The sequence below is a fragment of the Cyprinodon variegatus genome, unplaced genomic scaffold (assembly GCF_000732505.1).
Source record: "Cyprinodon variegatus isolate N-32 unplaced genomic scaffold, C_variegatus-1.0 Scaffold412, whole genome shotgun sequence".
In the NCBI taxonomy this organism is placed as follows: domain Eukaryota; kingdom Metazoa; phylum Chordata; class Actinopteri; order Cyprinodontiformes; family Cyprinodontidae; genus Cyprinodon; species Cyprinodon variegatus.
Window position 1 is genome coordinate 434,610 of NW_015150865.1, and position 17,509 is coordinate 452,118.

Sequence of the window (17,509 nt, forward strand, 5' to 3'; positions counted from 1 at the left end):
ATATATATATATATATATATATATATATATATATATATATATATATATATATATATATATATATATATATATATAATAACCACAAACACATCAACTTTATCTAAACTGAAATGTATTATACACAATAATTTTCCTGTTCCAAGCAATTATTCTTTTCAATACTTCTCAGGTAGATGACATGAATACTAGCAAACGAGGAATAAATTACAAAGGACCAGCAAGAAATATGAATCTGGATAGCAGTGATTCACGGACAAACAATTCATCAAGCTTTACCTTAATTTCTGCACTAAATAATTATCAATTACACCAGCAGGAGGTATGAAATAACCAAAGCATTGGCTTTATTTGGTATTTAGAAACAAGGATTGTAGCTGGAGACCAGCTTCTAGCACAAAGATGCTGCTCCTTTTAGATTAAGAATAATAAACCAATGCTTGGTTATGGCAGATACAGGATGTTAGTGAAACAAGAGGCTACTAGTTATGCTAACTATGTGATAAGCTAGAAGCAGAGGTCACAGAAAGCAGAGAAGAGAAAGAGAATAAGGCAAAAAGGATTCCTTTAACTTAGCTGACCAGCGGCATGGTCTCAGTTCATAAAACCATCATTCAGAGTCCAACAACAGCATTGTATGCTCATCATTCCAGTTCAAATAACGCTATATACTTTCAGCAGGAAAATTCTAGCAAAAACGTCTCCCGGTCTAAGCATCAGCATTTGACTCTACTTCTAGGTTAACTACCTACCCAGGCACGATTTAAAAGTATCAAAGAGAAAGCAAAATGAAAGGTTTAACTTTTGGTCATTTTATTTTCGAAACAGGACCCTGAGGTCTCGTTTTCACATCTGTGGAATTGCAGGAGCTTCAGTTCAGTGGGATAGAGAAGTAATTACCGGTCGCATTGCTCGGCCAAAGTAAAGTTTCTGTGTCCACTCCACTCTGGAAAGGAGGAGGAATGGCATGTTCCCATAGATCTCCACGAATCTTCTTTGCTCAGGGAGACATCAACTTCGGTCGGGAGAGACTTTAATCGGGTTAATGTTGGGAAGCCTGTGGACTGTCCACTAATGCGGCTACAAGCTTCTTCTTCAAAGAAATGAGGAAGTTACAGTCTTGCAGCTTTGCCAGTGAGGATGCAGCACACCCCTGGTTTAACTGCGGGTTTCCAAACAAGCAGAGCTTCACCTGAGAGATGTCCCTTTGGAGCCATGTTAAGCAGCAAAAAGAGGAAATATTGAGCTCTCTATGCCTTTTTGTAACCTGTGGTCTGAAGTAAAAGCTGCAAGGCATGCTGGAGGCTGTAGTTAGAGTCAATTCATGAGTATTCTGGTACAAAACTTATCCTGATGAGTTTTAAATATCTCCCAAAGATATGTGGCAACCTGGCCTATGAAGTGATAAAATGTGTTGGTGTTAAGATTGCAGGAAGGCTATGCTTGAGGGTTATACACCTAAAACTAAATATTTTTCCTTAGCATTAAAAACTACAGGACAGGTATGAGGTAGACATTTTTTTTGAGAAATCTAAAGCAAAAGTCTGTTCCAGTCAATCGGGAGTTGTTTAGTATGCACAGCAGATATAATACAAGCTGCCAAAGTTGCTTCAATAACAGTAAATAGGAAATGTTTAAGACAGTGTGGCAGGACTCAGGGAGGAATTTTATGGGTTTGTTTTGTGATTTGCATCCCTGTTTCCCTCATTATTTCCAGAGTACTGTGACAGTGCTGTAAATAGAAAGTGTTCATGCTGCTCTGATCCCTAGATGTCAAAAGTTTGGATAAAGACTTCATCTTAAGAATTAGTTTTAGCAATTTGATTGTCCCAAAAGAAACCAAAACCAATTTGTTCTTTGTTTTTTTTTGTTTTTTACTTTTTTATAGTATTTCAACTCAAGGAAATATAAATGACCGTATTTCCACTAACTTTGCAGTTTATTTGCTTTTATCTTTCAGGTGTTATGGGTGAATATGAGCCAAAGATTGAAGTTCAATTTCCAGAGGTTATCCACGTAGCCAAAGGATCCACTGTAAAGCTGGAGTGCTTTGCACTTGGAAAGTAAGGCAACAAGTATCAAGGAGCGAGCACAACATAATTTAATAATTAAAACTTTTTAAAAGATTACGCTTTCTTCCCTACTTAAGTTTAGTACTGCAACTGCACTGATCCCTGTGTTTTTCAAGCTTATTTTATTTTTTTTACACCATAGTGTTCTGAAGCTTGAACTTCTAAATTTGAAAAAAATTAAAAACAATTTTTTTTTCTGTAAATTTAAACACATTGACTTGAAAAATGAGAAAATGTGATCACCATACACAGTAGAAACTAACTAATATTCTTTAACTTCTGCTAAATCTGGTCATTCTGTCATAGTCTTGATATATTCCATACATTTATTGAAAATTGGGCTGTGTTTGGTTGGACTGATTTTGTCCCACTTAAGACCAATAAAGTGGGAAAACGATCTGAAAATTAGCTCTTTTCACCGTTCACTTCTCAAGCAAATGTAGACATTGTTTGTACAGACTGTAAATCATGTCTTCTTTTCAATGTCTTTTCAACCAATTTTTCTTGGTGGGGAACTGCTTAAAAAGGCACCTTCACTAAATAAGCCTTTAAAATGGTAGGAAAAAAACATAGAAATATCTATTGACTTAAATCATGCTTGGTGATTTGAGTACATTAATGACAATTTACTCTCATAACATAAAGTCATTTTAAATGAAAAGTCAAACAATATCTCACAGTTTAATAATTGGGTACAAAATGGAGTATTTACAGCTGCAGATTTGAAATAAGGGAAGAATAAAACTTTGAAAAATGTTCTGGGTAGCTGCGGCAAGCAAAGACTTTAAGTAAAAATGTAAACATGCCTTAATACTTTATTGGGTAATTTTCAGATCAGAAACACCTCACACGTTTTGTTTTTTTCCCAGTATGTGACTACACGTGAAAATCACTGGGGGGGTGGCACCTCTACTGTCACTGTTATTTTAACATGTAAATAATCAACAGCTTTGGTGTAAATTACGTGCAAAAGCTACAGCAGTTTAAAAATGTCTAAAATTGCCTCAACATAAAGTACTGTGATCTTTTTTAGATTTGCATAATGGCTATAAAAGGCTGCTAATTTCTCTTTCATAATTTGCCAAACAGTTAGTTTCAGCCTCTGGGACTAGCAAATCTTGATTTATATCAAACTAGCATTTTACATTTTTTCCTTATACCTTCTTAAAAGAAGTTTTCTTAAAAAACAAACTCTCTTCTTTAAATCAAGTTTCTAAATGATTCTTAATTGAGTTTTTAAATATCCCCACGGTACCCTTTCCAAGTGTACAAATCCTTGATAATTGGAAACTGCTACAAATCTGATTGGTCCAAACAGTCCCTGGCATGTGTCTGTACATCTGCCCTAACCCCTAAATCCCTCAATCGCTATATAGAGCGAGGAGTATATAGTGGACCTTATAGTGAACTCAGTTAACTGACAATTTCGGACAGATGATCACTAGTTTTCGCTCTCCGTTGGTCACGTACATCAGACACCCCGCACGGTGCCTATGCCATCATTATTTGTCGCTGTCATAACAAATCCCATGATGCTTTTCAAGGAGAGCTCCCCTTTGCAAAGCATTCCAGGATATATCTGCTCGTCTATTGACCATGGATGATCACTACTTCTCAAGGTGCATTGTGGGAATTTTTAAGTCATTTAAAATGGCGTAGCCACTATAAAGTGCCCTATACTGTATAGTGATTAGGGCAGACGTTTTATTAACTGGGCACTTAGGGCCGGATCTATCAAAGGTCTGCATGTATAAAAACGTGAGTATTTCACTGCGCACGCTAAAAAATGTACAAAGTGATCTATCAACAGCGTGCTAAAAGGATTTGGTCTTTAAAACGTGCTAAATAGCGCCTCTTATCCATTTAGTACTTTTTCTGCAATGAATATGCAATATGGGGTGTTTACACGCAAAAGTGCGTCTTGTGGGAGGAGAACATGTAAATATATTAATTTAGCACTCGCAAAGTGATTTATCAAACCTGAAAGCAATTTTGCTAACGGTATCTGACTCTATATTTAACACGTTTCAAAAGAAGGTGCAAATGGTCTGTATGCGTAATTGCGCACACATGGCAGCGGTTATTGTCGCAAGAAGGAGACATCAAAATGAAGCAAGGAGACACAGAGAACGCATTTTTTCACTCCGTGTGATTATTTTTGCAATGAACGAGGAAACGATCATCAAAACATATCGTTTATCCAGCATTGCCATTTTGGAGCTGTTGGGGGAACTCCGAATGGATTTGGAGCCAGCCACAAGGAGGACCCACGCAATACCAGATATCCAAAACTCCTTGCAACGTTGCACCTTTTTGCATCTGGGTCATTCCAGCGTACGGTTGCAGCGAGAGCTGGGATCTCCCAATCTCGTTTTTCAGAAGTGCTGTCCGAAGTGCTGTCCAACGGGGTCGGGGTTCTCCCCCTGCGCCTGTGGAGCCAATACAAAACACCTGGTTTTTTTTTGTTTTTTGTTTTTTTACTGCAGTGAAGTAGACATTCAGCCACATACCACCTTAGGGAATAAAGGTTGCCAAAGTTTTTTCTTTATATATATATATATACGCAATCACTCTTGTTAAATCACTCGCAAACCATGGTTCAGCCCCTCGCGCAAAATTCCAGTTTGCGAGCGCAAATTACTGCATGCAAAATTGGATCTTGATAAATCTGGCCCTTAGCTGGCATTATATTGTATGTTTGATGTTAAGGCCAATAAATGTATAAATAAAAAACATAGCCAGGAAAGCTGCCATTTCAGTGGCTGCCTTGTATGAACACTGAATCGACTTTTAGTGTTGGATCTGCATTACAGACCTTAACACAGAAAGCTATATTTAGACTACTGATTTTTAAGATTTTCCAAAGTGCATATTGCAATCTCTTTTAGGCATGTCCAATCTCTTAGAGATGTCCTTAGACCAATCCAGTAGACCCAAAATATCTATTGTAAACATTTTGTTGTATCGTTTAAAAGTACACATTGCTCATCAAAGATTTTATAAACACTTTCAACTGTTGATACATAAAGACCTCATCACTTATTTTCCCAGCCCTGCACCCACCATTGGTTGGAAGAGGGTGGATAATGTACCCTTCCCCAGGAAAGTGGACATGAGGAAGGCCAGCGGTGTCCTAGAAATCCCATATTTCCAACAGGAGGATGCCGGCACATATGAATGTGTGGCTGAAAACTCCAGGGGGATGAACACAGTGAAAGGGAAGCTCTCTTTCTACGGTAGGTGGCCTGTCATGCATGAATATTTGACCATAGTGTGGTACATCTGTCAGATCTGCTCAAACTGAGTGGCAGAAAAAGCAGACACAACTGTTCTTACATTGTAGGCAGCAGAGATCAGCACAAGACTGTTTAGAACACAAAAGCAAAGAGGCTGGTTTTAACAGCACATCAAAATGATTAAAGCCTTTCAGCCATGATGCCTCTAATATTTTGATCCAGATTATAGGAGTGGCGCGGATGATAGTGAGTCCTTGGATTTGACCTTGTTGGTGAGCTTCTCATTGGTTTCCACCAGATGGCATAATGATTGACATCCAACTTGACAGAAGATCAAAGCTGTTAAATGTATCATACATAGAGCAGTGACCCATATGTCAGGGACATAATCTGCATAGCAGCATCTGGATCATCAGAAAGAGGATTTACCATCATTGTTGGAACTGCTGCAGTTACTGGTACTCTGGTTTTATGAAGCTAGATGCTACCCAGAGAAGAGTTTTAAAACCAAACAAAATCAAAATGAAATCAAAATTAGATATATAAATGTCACCAGGCAATAATTTCTTAAAAGTTTATTCGTTTTTAGCAGCAGTCTATGGGTCCTTTTATCAAGTAGAAACAAAACTATTCAAAACAAACTCAATGTGAACAATTACACACCAAGTTATGCAACCCTTGGTGACAATGCCACTAAGTTTGGTGCATGTGCAGTCACTCATATCTGTGGGAAAGTTTAGGGCTGTTTCTCAATTCACGAGAAGGTAAGTCCGTACGCCAAGTCCGGTCTTGGAAAGAGCACAGGAAAGTCTGAACTTGGCGAGAATGGGAGCCCACAGCATAAATCTGGGTCAATTGGAACAGATGCTCCGCTCATCTAGAGCTGCATTTCACCTCCTGTTATTAATATTCTCTAGATAATAAATTCGGACTTTTTTCATTTAGTGGGGTAATAATAATTAACACAGCCAGATAAACTAAAATCAAATTAACATTTTGCCAAAAGAAACAAAACAAAAAAATCGCTTTAAAGTATAATATTATCGCCTCAAAATATCTTAAAACCTACTTTTATTGAACAACAGCAACAGAAAAGAGAACTTGTAACTTTCAATGGAGCGCTCCATTGAAAGCTTCTGCTGCCGCAGTGCTTGCTAGGAGAGCTGTCAAACTCAAGAATGGACAAGTCTGCTCTGATGCCTACTCGATAAAGAGGACGGGGCAAGAACAACATCCGGGGATTTGGTGCGTTCTCGGTCCGGCTTTCTCTGCAAATGGAACAGTCCTCAGGCTGAGGCTGATGACGAGCACACAAGCACATGAGAACGCTCAAGAACGCATATTGAGAAACAGCCTAGGTCTACTTTTCTTTTGAATTTTGTTGTTATTCAACTTCATTTGAGATTTTTTTAGGATTATGAGTAAGGCCATGCTTTAGCAAAGCAGTCGGATTTAAATCTGCACTGTATTCACGCCACAGCAAAATCTTAATTTGTCCTTAGCCATTTAGATTTGGACTTTCTGGTATACTTCAGATCATTGTCTTGCTGTATAGTTCAGGCCTATAGGTTTTATGGCAGATGTAGTCCCTGAAGGCCCTGTCACACCTTAACGATTTGGACTAGCGTATGCTAGCAAAAACGTGGGCATATGTTAGATAAGTTATGGGTACATTTTGTATAAGTTATGAGCACGCTGATGTATGCTGAAGCATGTAGAGACACATTGACACAAAAACTACAGTTCTTGCTAGGATCTTTTGCACTCTTTTGTACGAGATTTCAAAAAATGCTCTTAGGTAGCCTCATATTGTCTTTAAAGCAATATGAAGAATGTGTAAACCTAAAAATGTTTTTTTCCTTTATAATGTTATTAAGAAAGTCTTTTTGCAGCTCCTCTTTCTTGTCACGCTTTAAGAAATATTTCCAGATAAAATATCTCTTGCAACTCTCTGTGATCATTAGCACAGAGTAAGTCAAATGTGACGTTTCTCAATTTGTCATTGTTTACCGCAGCCTATATTCTCCCAGCCTTAGCCTTACTAATCCCTCTGAGGTGAATCCTCTCTCATTTCAGATGTCTTTTGTCAGGGCCTGTCTCTCTCATCCCTCCAGCCAGGTGATAAAAATAATACTTTGAACTGCTTTTGAATCAAACCTTTGAGACATTTGTTAGTGTACGCCTGTGAGATGATCAATAAAGAGGTATCTTGTACACCAAGGCATGCTACAGTAGGGAGAAAGCTGTACTTTTTTGCAAAACATGAAAACTGAGATTTTATTCAGTGGTTCTGTTGTGGTTATTGGTAAGACATGAACATACCTTTCAAGTCTTGAATCAAGAAAAAAGGCCACACTGACTTGTGAGCTCAATTAACAAACTAAAAATAGATCCATCTAAGCATTTAGCTGGTTTTGGTTAGGAAATTACTGTAGGATGGCTATGCAAAGCCTTATCCATACCCATTAAACTCTTGTCATAGTCGGCCACAAATTTAGGTCAAGTTATTCGCATTTTATGTCACAGATTAACACACTTCACGAAGAGGAAGCTGCTTTTTTAAAAGATTTTTCTAATTAGATTCTAAAAAGTGGGGTTTGAATTTGTATTAGTCCATGACCTCTGATACTATATGTTAAAATCCAGTCCAACCTAAACTTTGAAGCAAGAATAGTGTTTAACAAAAAAACAGTCAATGAGCCAACTCTGTAGGAGATGAATAGACAAATGACTAATTACTAAAATTAGAAAAAGTCATTAGTCAAATACTATACATCTCTGAGGTTTATCTGAAAGTCTTAAGTAGATTTATTTTTAAAAGAAAACAACTTGGAGTCCGGTTGTCAGATTGTATAAGCCATGTGGTAGACACAGCAAGTTAGTAAAAAAATGGGCAAATTTCAGGTGAGCTAAAAACTTTCTGGCCAACATGGTAAAATATGGCAAAAAACAATTAAGTCCTACTCATACCTTTCCCACTGTATAATGAAAATTGTGGTTGAAGCTAACTCCATTAGGGTTTGTTTTGTTCAGCGGGGAAGCTGATCAGAAAACTTTTAGTGCTTATTATTGCACCTTTACTGTAGCTCTAAAAACCTGAAACTTAGAGCTCAATGAAATGTTTTTTGATCAGAGCATGCATGTTTTAGGATGACCCAGTCAAAATCCATGGCTAAATGCGGTTGAGAAAAATATATATTTTCCCCCTAGCCTTTTAAAAGGTTCTTTTATGGCATGATGTATTCACTATTTCACCATTTTATTCATATTCAACTTAAGCTAGAAGACAAGTTTTTATTGTTTACTTACTTGTTGGTGTTGATGTCAGATAGATACTTTACTCTTTGGATCTTTGGTGATATACTGCATCTGCAGAATGATTGTTGCATAATCTCTCAGTGATTTCCGTAATAAGGCAAACCTATCTTCTGCTTTAGCCTCTTGACGGTTGGCCTGATTGAATACCCGTTCATTTTGTTACAGGCTGAGATGGGTTGCCTTCTTTTATTTGGTGAGTGTTGACTGAGAGTTGATATGTATGCTACAGGTGGGGGATGGAGTAAGGCACCCTGACTGTGAGGGTAGAAATAGCAATGACAGCAAAGCAGCTCCAAAAGGTACGAGGTGGCCCCTCTGGCAGTTTCTGATGAAGGGGTTCGGTTTGTGGTGTAAACTTGATTGAGAGCTCTGCTTCTCTAGTCCTTTTTCATTTTCAGGGATTTAATCAAAGTATTCAAAGGTACTTTTCTTTTTGTGTCATGGGTGAAAGAATGAAGCTACACTTAAGGTTAGAGTTGATCTTGTACCACAGTTTGAGAGTCAAAGCCTCTATTCTGCACTGGAAAGAATAAAAGAATGACCTTTTGGCCTGTTGCGGTACAATATAATGGAAACTCTTTTACTATTCGGACATACCCTCCATGCAAGTTTAGTTTTAGCTAACCTTGTGGCCCCCTTATCTGGAGACTGATGCACAGATACAAACTGTTTTTTGAACCAGAATGAATATTGATGTAAGATATTTAGATAGAGCTTGGTTAAACAAGTGAAAAATAATATTTTCAAAATAGCTTTTTGCATTTACCAAGGTTATCCTTGTTAATATAAATGTTTAGTTTGTGATCTGAAACAATTAATAGAAAACAAAAGGAAAGAGAACGAAATGCAAGGAAGAAAATACTTTTTCATTGGACAGTAAGTACCCCAGAACAACCTTTGGCCGCGATGTTCTACCACTAGCCTCCTTTTCTGTGTTTGTCAGAGTAGCCACAAGGCTAACCTAACACCACAAACACCCCCCACCCCCATACACACAGCCCACACCCACCCACATACATACACTCCCACCCACATGCATACACACCATCTATACCTTCATGTAAGCTCTGATGCTGTATGACATATATACATTTAATGTTACTGTATTTGTTTCTGTATTTTTTTTCTTTCACCTAAAGGCAAAAAACTGCATAGTGTGAGCTAATTAGTGTAGGCTGTTACTGAAAAGGCTTGACAAAGGTCAGTTGTTGAGAGTGGCATTAGGTGAGGTCTCTGGAATGGAAAAGTGCACTCAGCCTTTCATTTAATCCTGCCAAAAGCCCTCTGTGATATAAGACGATAAACCCTTAACCCAAACATCAAGAAGACTGTAGAAAACATTATACACCCGGAGCTTTACAAATCTGGCTTTATGTACCTTTGTTTCAGCTAAGTCATTAACTAGCCTTGGGTGACACAACAAGAATCAATTCTCCTCTTGTATAATTATACCATCATTTACTCTGATTCTATTGAACTTAGTGGTTTTATGGTACAGGAACCACCCTAATGTATATGGATCCACTATTTATCATGTTCATTCAGGTTACCACTCTAGGAACAAGAATTTCTAGAGAAAAAACAACATTAAAGTAAGAAAGAATGGGATTCAATGAGGGGGCTTTTCTTCTGGGGTTTAAAGAATAATACTAAAAGCATTTGTTTCTTTAGCATTGACCGCTTAAAGCAGTGTTCACAGCTTTTTTTTTTTAATAACATGTGTGGGGTTGTACACCAGTCAGCATATACATATCTAAAGAACTTATATATTCTTATGATGATATATTAACATATACAGCTGTGATATAGAACGAGTAAATGAGAAAAACTAACAAGGGCTCAAAGTAGTACCTGCGACTAAGAATAAGGCCCAAGTTTTGAGAAAAATCTATACGTCTAGCCTGCCATGCATATATGCATACACACATACACTGAGATTTACTAGGTCTACCACTTCTGCTGAGTTGAATGCTATTGTTTTAAATGTTTTGGCTTGTTGGTTTTTTGAATGGTTGGTTTGTTGGTTGCTGGATTTTTTGGTTGAATGGATGGTTGGTTAACTGATTTCATGGTTGGTTACTTGACTGGGTGGTTATGGGTATTTTGCAACTCCTTTGAAGTGCCATGGTATACATTAATAGCTTTAAACTGAAAAATCTTTTAACTGTCTTTTATCTGAAATATACGTTGTTTTTATATTTTATAGAAATATGTCATATATTTGCAGCCACAAATAAGAAGTGTATTGCTTAGTAAGCCTTTTAAATCAATACTCCTGTTTACTTTGCCTTTCCATTATTTCAGCTCCACCTCATCTCATTGAGAAGCCCCAAGATGTGCAAAAGCTCATCGATGACTCACTGGTGTGGGAGTGCAAAGCCACAGGGAAACCAAAACCCTCGTACAGATGGATGAAGAATGGAGAAAACCTGGAGTCTGCAGAGGTCAGTTTTGACAGATTTTTCCACAATCTATCTGTCATTCTTTAAAGAATACAAAATATCAATGAACTCTATATTATTACAGTATTTACCTCAAGAAAACCCAACCATACCCTGCTGTGCTTCACAGTTCAAATAAAAGGGACAAGGGTTTAATGATAGTCTGAAATTTTATGTAAAAAGCTGCACTAATAATCTGTTGAATGTCTTTTCACCAAATCAATAAAAAAAAAAAAAATAATAATAATAATAATAATAATAATTCACTTCCATCAGAGATTAAAATGAAATTTTTTTTGTTTTTGTTTTTTTCTAAACTGGAAACTTAATTAATTCCTATTTGCTTCCTGTCCCATTAGTGTTCCTACAAGAAATACTCAATTTCATTGCATATTAAAAACATAGGATATCATAATTTATTTTTTATATTAGATTATTACACAGTTTTTTTTTTTTACTTTTTCACTGGATACTTTTTAGCTGACTGATTGGAAACCGAGACACAGTTTGCACTTTATAAATAAAGTGTCATTATGTTAATTTGCTTCATTATGCAAAGAAGTTGACAAACACACCGGAGGATATAGATCAGTGCTTGAGTGTTCTACATGAACTCGGTCTGTCGCCATATAACCGGAGGCAAAGCTCCACTCAGCCCAGCCTCTTTCACATAAAAAACAGATTTAGTTTACTGTCAGGGGAACACAATCAACAGTCTGTTTTGCCAACAGCAATGTGTTTTATCAACACCTTTTTTATGATGATGCAAAAAAAAAAAAAAAGAAAGAAGTCTCCCTGTTTGTTATTAGGTAGTTGTTTAAAAAGATTTAATTTTCTATTACATGTGATAGGATTTATTTTCTTATCTTTACGTGGGAGTACTTACCACTTTATGATGAGATAAATAAATTCAACGGGAAGTGCTTGGAGTAAACAGCTGACATACTCACCCATCTGGGGATGAGACAGTGCTGTGGTGTGATTAAAGGTTACATTGACTGCCCCGATGTTTGTGCAGCACATTTCTCCTTAATACAGACATAATAAATGGATAGATTCAGAATGCATGGGTGAATGGATTAATCAGGGAAGGTGCTGCATTGTTCGAAATGCCACCATTAACCACTGCAACTTAATGAGTGGAAGAGGGAAAGGTCAGCAGTGTGAGGAGCAGTGGGGTGGGGGATGCACCAATGGTTTTTATCTATTTCTGAAAACCCATGGAGTTGGTTTTGAGTTGCTTCTTCACTGGACAATTCTCCCGACTTTAAGAAAGAGCATTCACCCTGTAAAAAGGAAAGGTGCCCACGTGTATTGCTGATGCTGACCCGTTGTTCCTGTATTAAAAAGATTTGGATTCTCCTTCAAAGTATAAAAGTGAGGGTTGAATGGAACTGGAGATCAATAGACAGATCCGTGTAGCTGCTGCTATAATGCAGACGCAGTATGGGTCTGCTGTGGTAGAAAGGAGAGTGAAAAGACAGCGCTCTCTATTTACTTTTCGGTCTACGTTCCTACCCTCACCTGTACTCAAGAAATCTGGATCATGACGGAAGGGATGAGATCACGGATACAGGCGGCTAAAACAAGCTTTCTCTCCAGGGTGGCTGGGATCTCCCGTAGAGAAAGCTAGTTTGGAGTAGAGTGGCTTCTCATTTACATGAAGGGGAGTCAGCTGAGTATGCTCGGAAAACATGTTTTTGCTTTGGCTGCTGGGACGCTAAGTGGACCGGACGAGCATTCGAAACGGAGCAAACCCGACCCGGTGATGGTACGCTTCCCCTGCCTGCCTTACCGTGCACGAGGCCGCTGGTGTCGGTTTGGGTTCCGTCGCTCTATCCAACGACCAGCCCCGGAGCTCACGGCTCAGTTCGACATGCTGCACTGTAGTCGACCAAAATCCAGCAACGATTTTGAAATTCTCCCTGGATGTTTTTTTAAGTATGAAAAGTAGGACATGTCTGGGAAAAAGGGCATGTCTGGTCACCCTACCATATCAACAATTGGATCTTTCAGTGACTCAGTGCTTGTTGCTATAATGCTTCTTTGCTCAGCAGCTTTGCTCATTGTGAACCAACCAATCAGTGCACAGCTCATCTAAATTTTCATGAGCATACCATAAAAGGAAGAAAACTTGTCGTTTCATTCTGGGGCTTTTAACCAGGATTGCATTAGGGCTCATAGAACAGCAAATATGCCATTTTCAGCCCAACCAACGTTACACACCCTATTCAGAGACCGTAAGGACCAGCACCAAATACCGTATATAATAATTCTATGACCCCTTTAAATGCAAAAGAGGATATGCAGTTCAGACTCATTAAAAACTGTTCTATAGTAACAAAGTATGTCCTTTTTTTAGCCTTGTTAGCAGCTAACAATAAGCATATCTGGCTATTCTCATCATATACTTACAAATCATAAACATCAGTCTGTCACAGCTTATTTTTTCCCCACATATTACCAAAATTCTAACACACAAGCAGCATTTGTGGCTCTTCGGATGCTAACGAGCAAACACCTACATTAACCGGCTCAGTTTTTATGACATGGGAATAGTAGGACTACTTTGATTTTACTCCAAGGTCAGAGTCTCAAACATTCACACACTTGTAACTCACATGAACAGGAATCGAATCTGGATAGAGAGTTCTGGGAATACCTTCAGTTAGGCAGGAGCTATCATGTGGGGTATTAACCCTTGTTAGATTACAAGACCCATGCCTACAACTGTTTTTATCTGTAGGCGTACTTTCGTTGAATTAGCCAGCACCAAAATACAAAAGTTTCAGGAAACTGGATGCCTTATGGATTATATTAGCTTTTTGTCTGACTTAAAGCAACAATGCTTCTGTTTCAGTGTGAGCATTCAGCGTAGTGGTTCTCTGATTTTTACCTGTCTGGGTAAAAAAGCGATCGTTAATTGAATTTTTTCGTTTTTCGCGGCTGTTTTCAAATGAAGGACTTCACTCTCCTATGCTTTTTTGACAAAGATTACAGGAGTAAGAGGCTCTACAATTAACGGGAAACTACTCTGTAAAACGGGATTAAGTCTATTCAGAGGAGTATTTAGATGAGTACGGGACCACCATACAGATGGGTTACCTCGTGCACCTGAACTCCTCTTTGCGTTCAGACATCTGAAGATAAAGCCTTAGAATTTAGGTAGTAAGTACTCTCATTAAAAGCAGGTTAACTGTGCTCTGCAGCAATCTTGGTAGTTAGGATTCTCTGATTTGCTTGTTAATTTGTGCTGTAGTGCAGAAAGGAAGCTCAGCTTAAAGGTTTTGTTCCTCTGCTGCTAAGCCACTTGGGAGCTTATTTCATGCCTGCTGATGTGCTTATTTTTCCGTCAAGCACAAACGGTAAATTAATCAAAGATCTTTGGAAACAATTAGAAAATTTATATTACAGTTCTGCTTTGGTGAAGATTAATAGTTTCTCAAGCTCAGCCCAGTAGTGACATTTTCCTTTTCTTAATGTTTTGAAGATCAAACTCTGGAGATTAAGATATGTTTTGATTGTTTCTTTTTGTTCATTTTATATCCCCACATTTAAGAAGAACAGTGAAGAGACTTTGCTTTTTCTTAAACCCTCAGTCAATTCCAATTGACTTTGAAGAAGAAGGCATGCTGATTTTTTACATTAGTGTCACACAGCCACTCTAAGAGATTATTTTAGATTGGATGGCCTGGAAAAGTAGGAAATTAGATTTGGAAATCAATTCTTTTTATAAATTATTTGTTTAGCAATCCATACATTTAAAAAGAATATAAGGACATGCATGCTTTAAACAGCCCAGTAGTCAGACACAATAATCTTATATAATCTTATATTTCTTGACTAGAAAAATATAAAATTTTTATCAAGCAAATCAACTGTGTTGCTGGCACATGACATTGCCAATCATATTCGCTCCACAGAAGGACTGCAGATGGTCCCCCCAGGTCCCAGAGTGAAAATCTGCTGATTTTAGAGGAACGTCATGGTTAATTAATAGCAGCTGTAAATGGGAGTGCTTCCCTTGTGCAGACTGATATCCGCCACCATTTGCCTCGCTCACCAGAAGGGATCTTTGCCTCTGCACATCCGGAGCTGCTGAGCATTATGGAAATTTCAGGCACAACCTGCTCAAATGTAGGATTAGTTTGTGATCTTTCAGTCAGGACAGCCTCCGTTTTCATGTGACAGCGCCTTAATCCCACTCACGTCTGCAGTTCAATGGGCTTTAATGACAGTGAAGGTGAGCCAGAGGAAAACACAGGAGATCGAGGGCACTGAAAACCAAAACTTCACACGGCTACACAGAGATTTGATGACAACCTGAAAAACATTAAGTAATCATGTTAAGCAGACAAAGAAGAGCTTAAGATAAGAAACAAATTTTACCCAACCTAAAGTAATCAGCAGCATTGGGTTAACTTGAAAACACTCTTGCAATAGTGGCGTGCCATTAACACTCATGAAAATTGACACATGATTTGTCTAGATTGGCTGAAGTCTATCATCTTCAAGATGAATTTATATAAGTTGACCTTTATTTAGTCATATCATAAAGGCAAGCTGTAATGTATTTTGGGGGGATTTTGTTTGGTAGAATAGCAAAAAGGGTGGTTTACAATGTATTATGTGTCATTGCTGTGTAGAAGTAGCTTTTGCTAATATCTGCAATTCTTATAGGTAGGTCCCTACCAGCTTTTCATATCCACAAACTTAAATGTTTTTCAGTTCTTTGCAGACTACTACATAAACATCAGTTTGCAACTCCGGTTTAGACTTCACAGCTTTCTTCCTGATCAGTCTGCTGTGTTTCTTTGGTCCTCACGAGGGTGTTACAGAATTCATAGCTCCAAATGGATTTTTGACTTTAAATATTAATAAGGTATACATACTTTTGCAAGGGACCGTACATCACATAAACTGTACATGTTCATTACTTTATTACTCAACATGCATATCAACTGCAAAATCAATAATGTCTCACAATCCCATAGACTAGGATTTACTCCCTGTGGGCAGAGAGGTTACAGGCAGGAAAAGGATAAAGATGGATGCCACAATGTGAAATGGCGAGGTGTTCTGTACAGAATCAAAACATACATTAATGGTGAATTTTTGTGCACATAAAAGGAATCCATCTATTTTCCGTCATGCTTATCGCGAGCAGGGTGACAAGGGCAGCTGGTGCCTATCTCCAGCTGTCAATAGGCAAGAGGCAGGGTACAGCCTGAACAGGTCACAGTCCATAGCAGGGCAACACAGAGACAAAGAGGACAAACAACCATTCACACACACATAAGGAAAATTTAGAGAAGCCCATTAACCTAACAGTCGTGTTTTTGGACTGTGGGAGGAAGCTGGAGTGAGAAACCAGAGAGAACCCATGTATGTTCAGGGTGAACATGCAAACTACATGCAGAAAGATCCTGGGCCAGGAATTGAACGCAGAACCCTCTTGCTGCAAGGCAGCAGTGCTACCCTCTGTAACACTGAGCAGCCCTGCTGGAATTTGACTAAAATTTGAACTTGGTCCAATGATAGGTACTAGTACAAACAGCAAGTACAGTATTTAGGAAAACATGTTTACAAGGGATAATAAAGGACATGATAAACGGGATAACAGCAGCTTGTTAATTTCTGTTGCCGATATGGTTTTTTTTTTTTTTTCCATAGATATAGAAATTAGTAGAGGGAGGGCAGGTTTGAAATTGTGCGAAAAGGTCTTAGGTTCTGTAAGCAGAGTTTCTTACTACCCTAGCTTCAAAGTTTTGTCGTGTTTTTTTTGTGTGTGTTTTGGTTCAGTTTGGATATTAGCACTCTGAAGGCAAATGTTTTGCCAGCCCCTGAACAGGATTTGTGGGGTATGTAGATTAGTTAGTTGCTTTTCTTTGGGCATAAATGGTGTACGGAGGGATTGTTAATCCTGATGACAGTTTGCATGACAGTTTGGACCTGTAAGGTTTTGTAGATGAAACAAACCACACAGACTGAATTCATCAGTAGCTACTTCTTGTAGTTCCACTGCTTCTGATGTTAATAAACTTGATGAAAGTTGAATAAAGATGTGAAATAAAGTTTCACTGTTTAAACTACAGAAAATAATAAGATATGAAATTGTGGCAACCTGGCGTTGTGCTGCTACTGTAATTATGCTGCTTTTGCTTCAGCATCAGATTCATACAGAGGCAATGCTACTAGGCTTCTTTCTGTATACAGTAGCTTATTCAGTGATCCAGCCCAGGTTCAGCACATCCACAGTGGCTAAACATATTTTAATGTGAGGTCCTATTGATGAGCTTGATTTCCCCTGCAGGGGACCAAATCCGATAGAGCAAACAGATGAAGTGCAGCTGCAAGCATTACGGGGTACACATCACTTAGTATGTAAAGGGCATACCTACGGGATCTGCAAAGCAATTTTCAGATGTTATTATATTCCTTCCCC

General features: G+C 38.2%; 1 protein-coding gene across 2 annotated transcripts in view; it reads left to right on the forward strand.

Annotated features, from left to right (window-relative positions):
• Nucleotides 1-17,509, forward strand: part of LOC107093193 (contactin-4-like) — a 240,968-nt gene that overhangs the window by 149,431 nt on the left and 74,028 nt on the right. For both annotated transcript variants that reach the window (XM_015388077.1, XM_015388076.1), the window contains exons 7-9: nucleotides 1,958-2,060; nucleotides 5,121-5,305; nucleotides 10,928-11,067. In XM_015388077.1, the coding sequence (XP_015243563.1) occupies nucleotides 1,958-2,060; nucleotides 5,121-5,305; nucleotides 10,928-11,067 (428 nt within the window). The remainder of the gene's footprint in view (nucleotides 1-1,957; nucleotides 2,061-5,120; nucleotides 5,306-10,927; nucleotides 11,068-17,509) is intronic.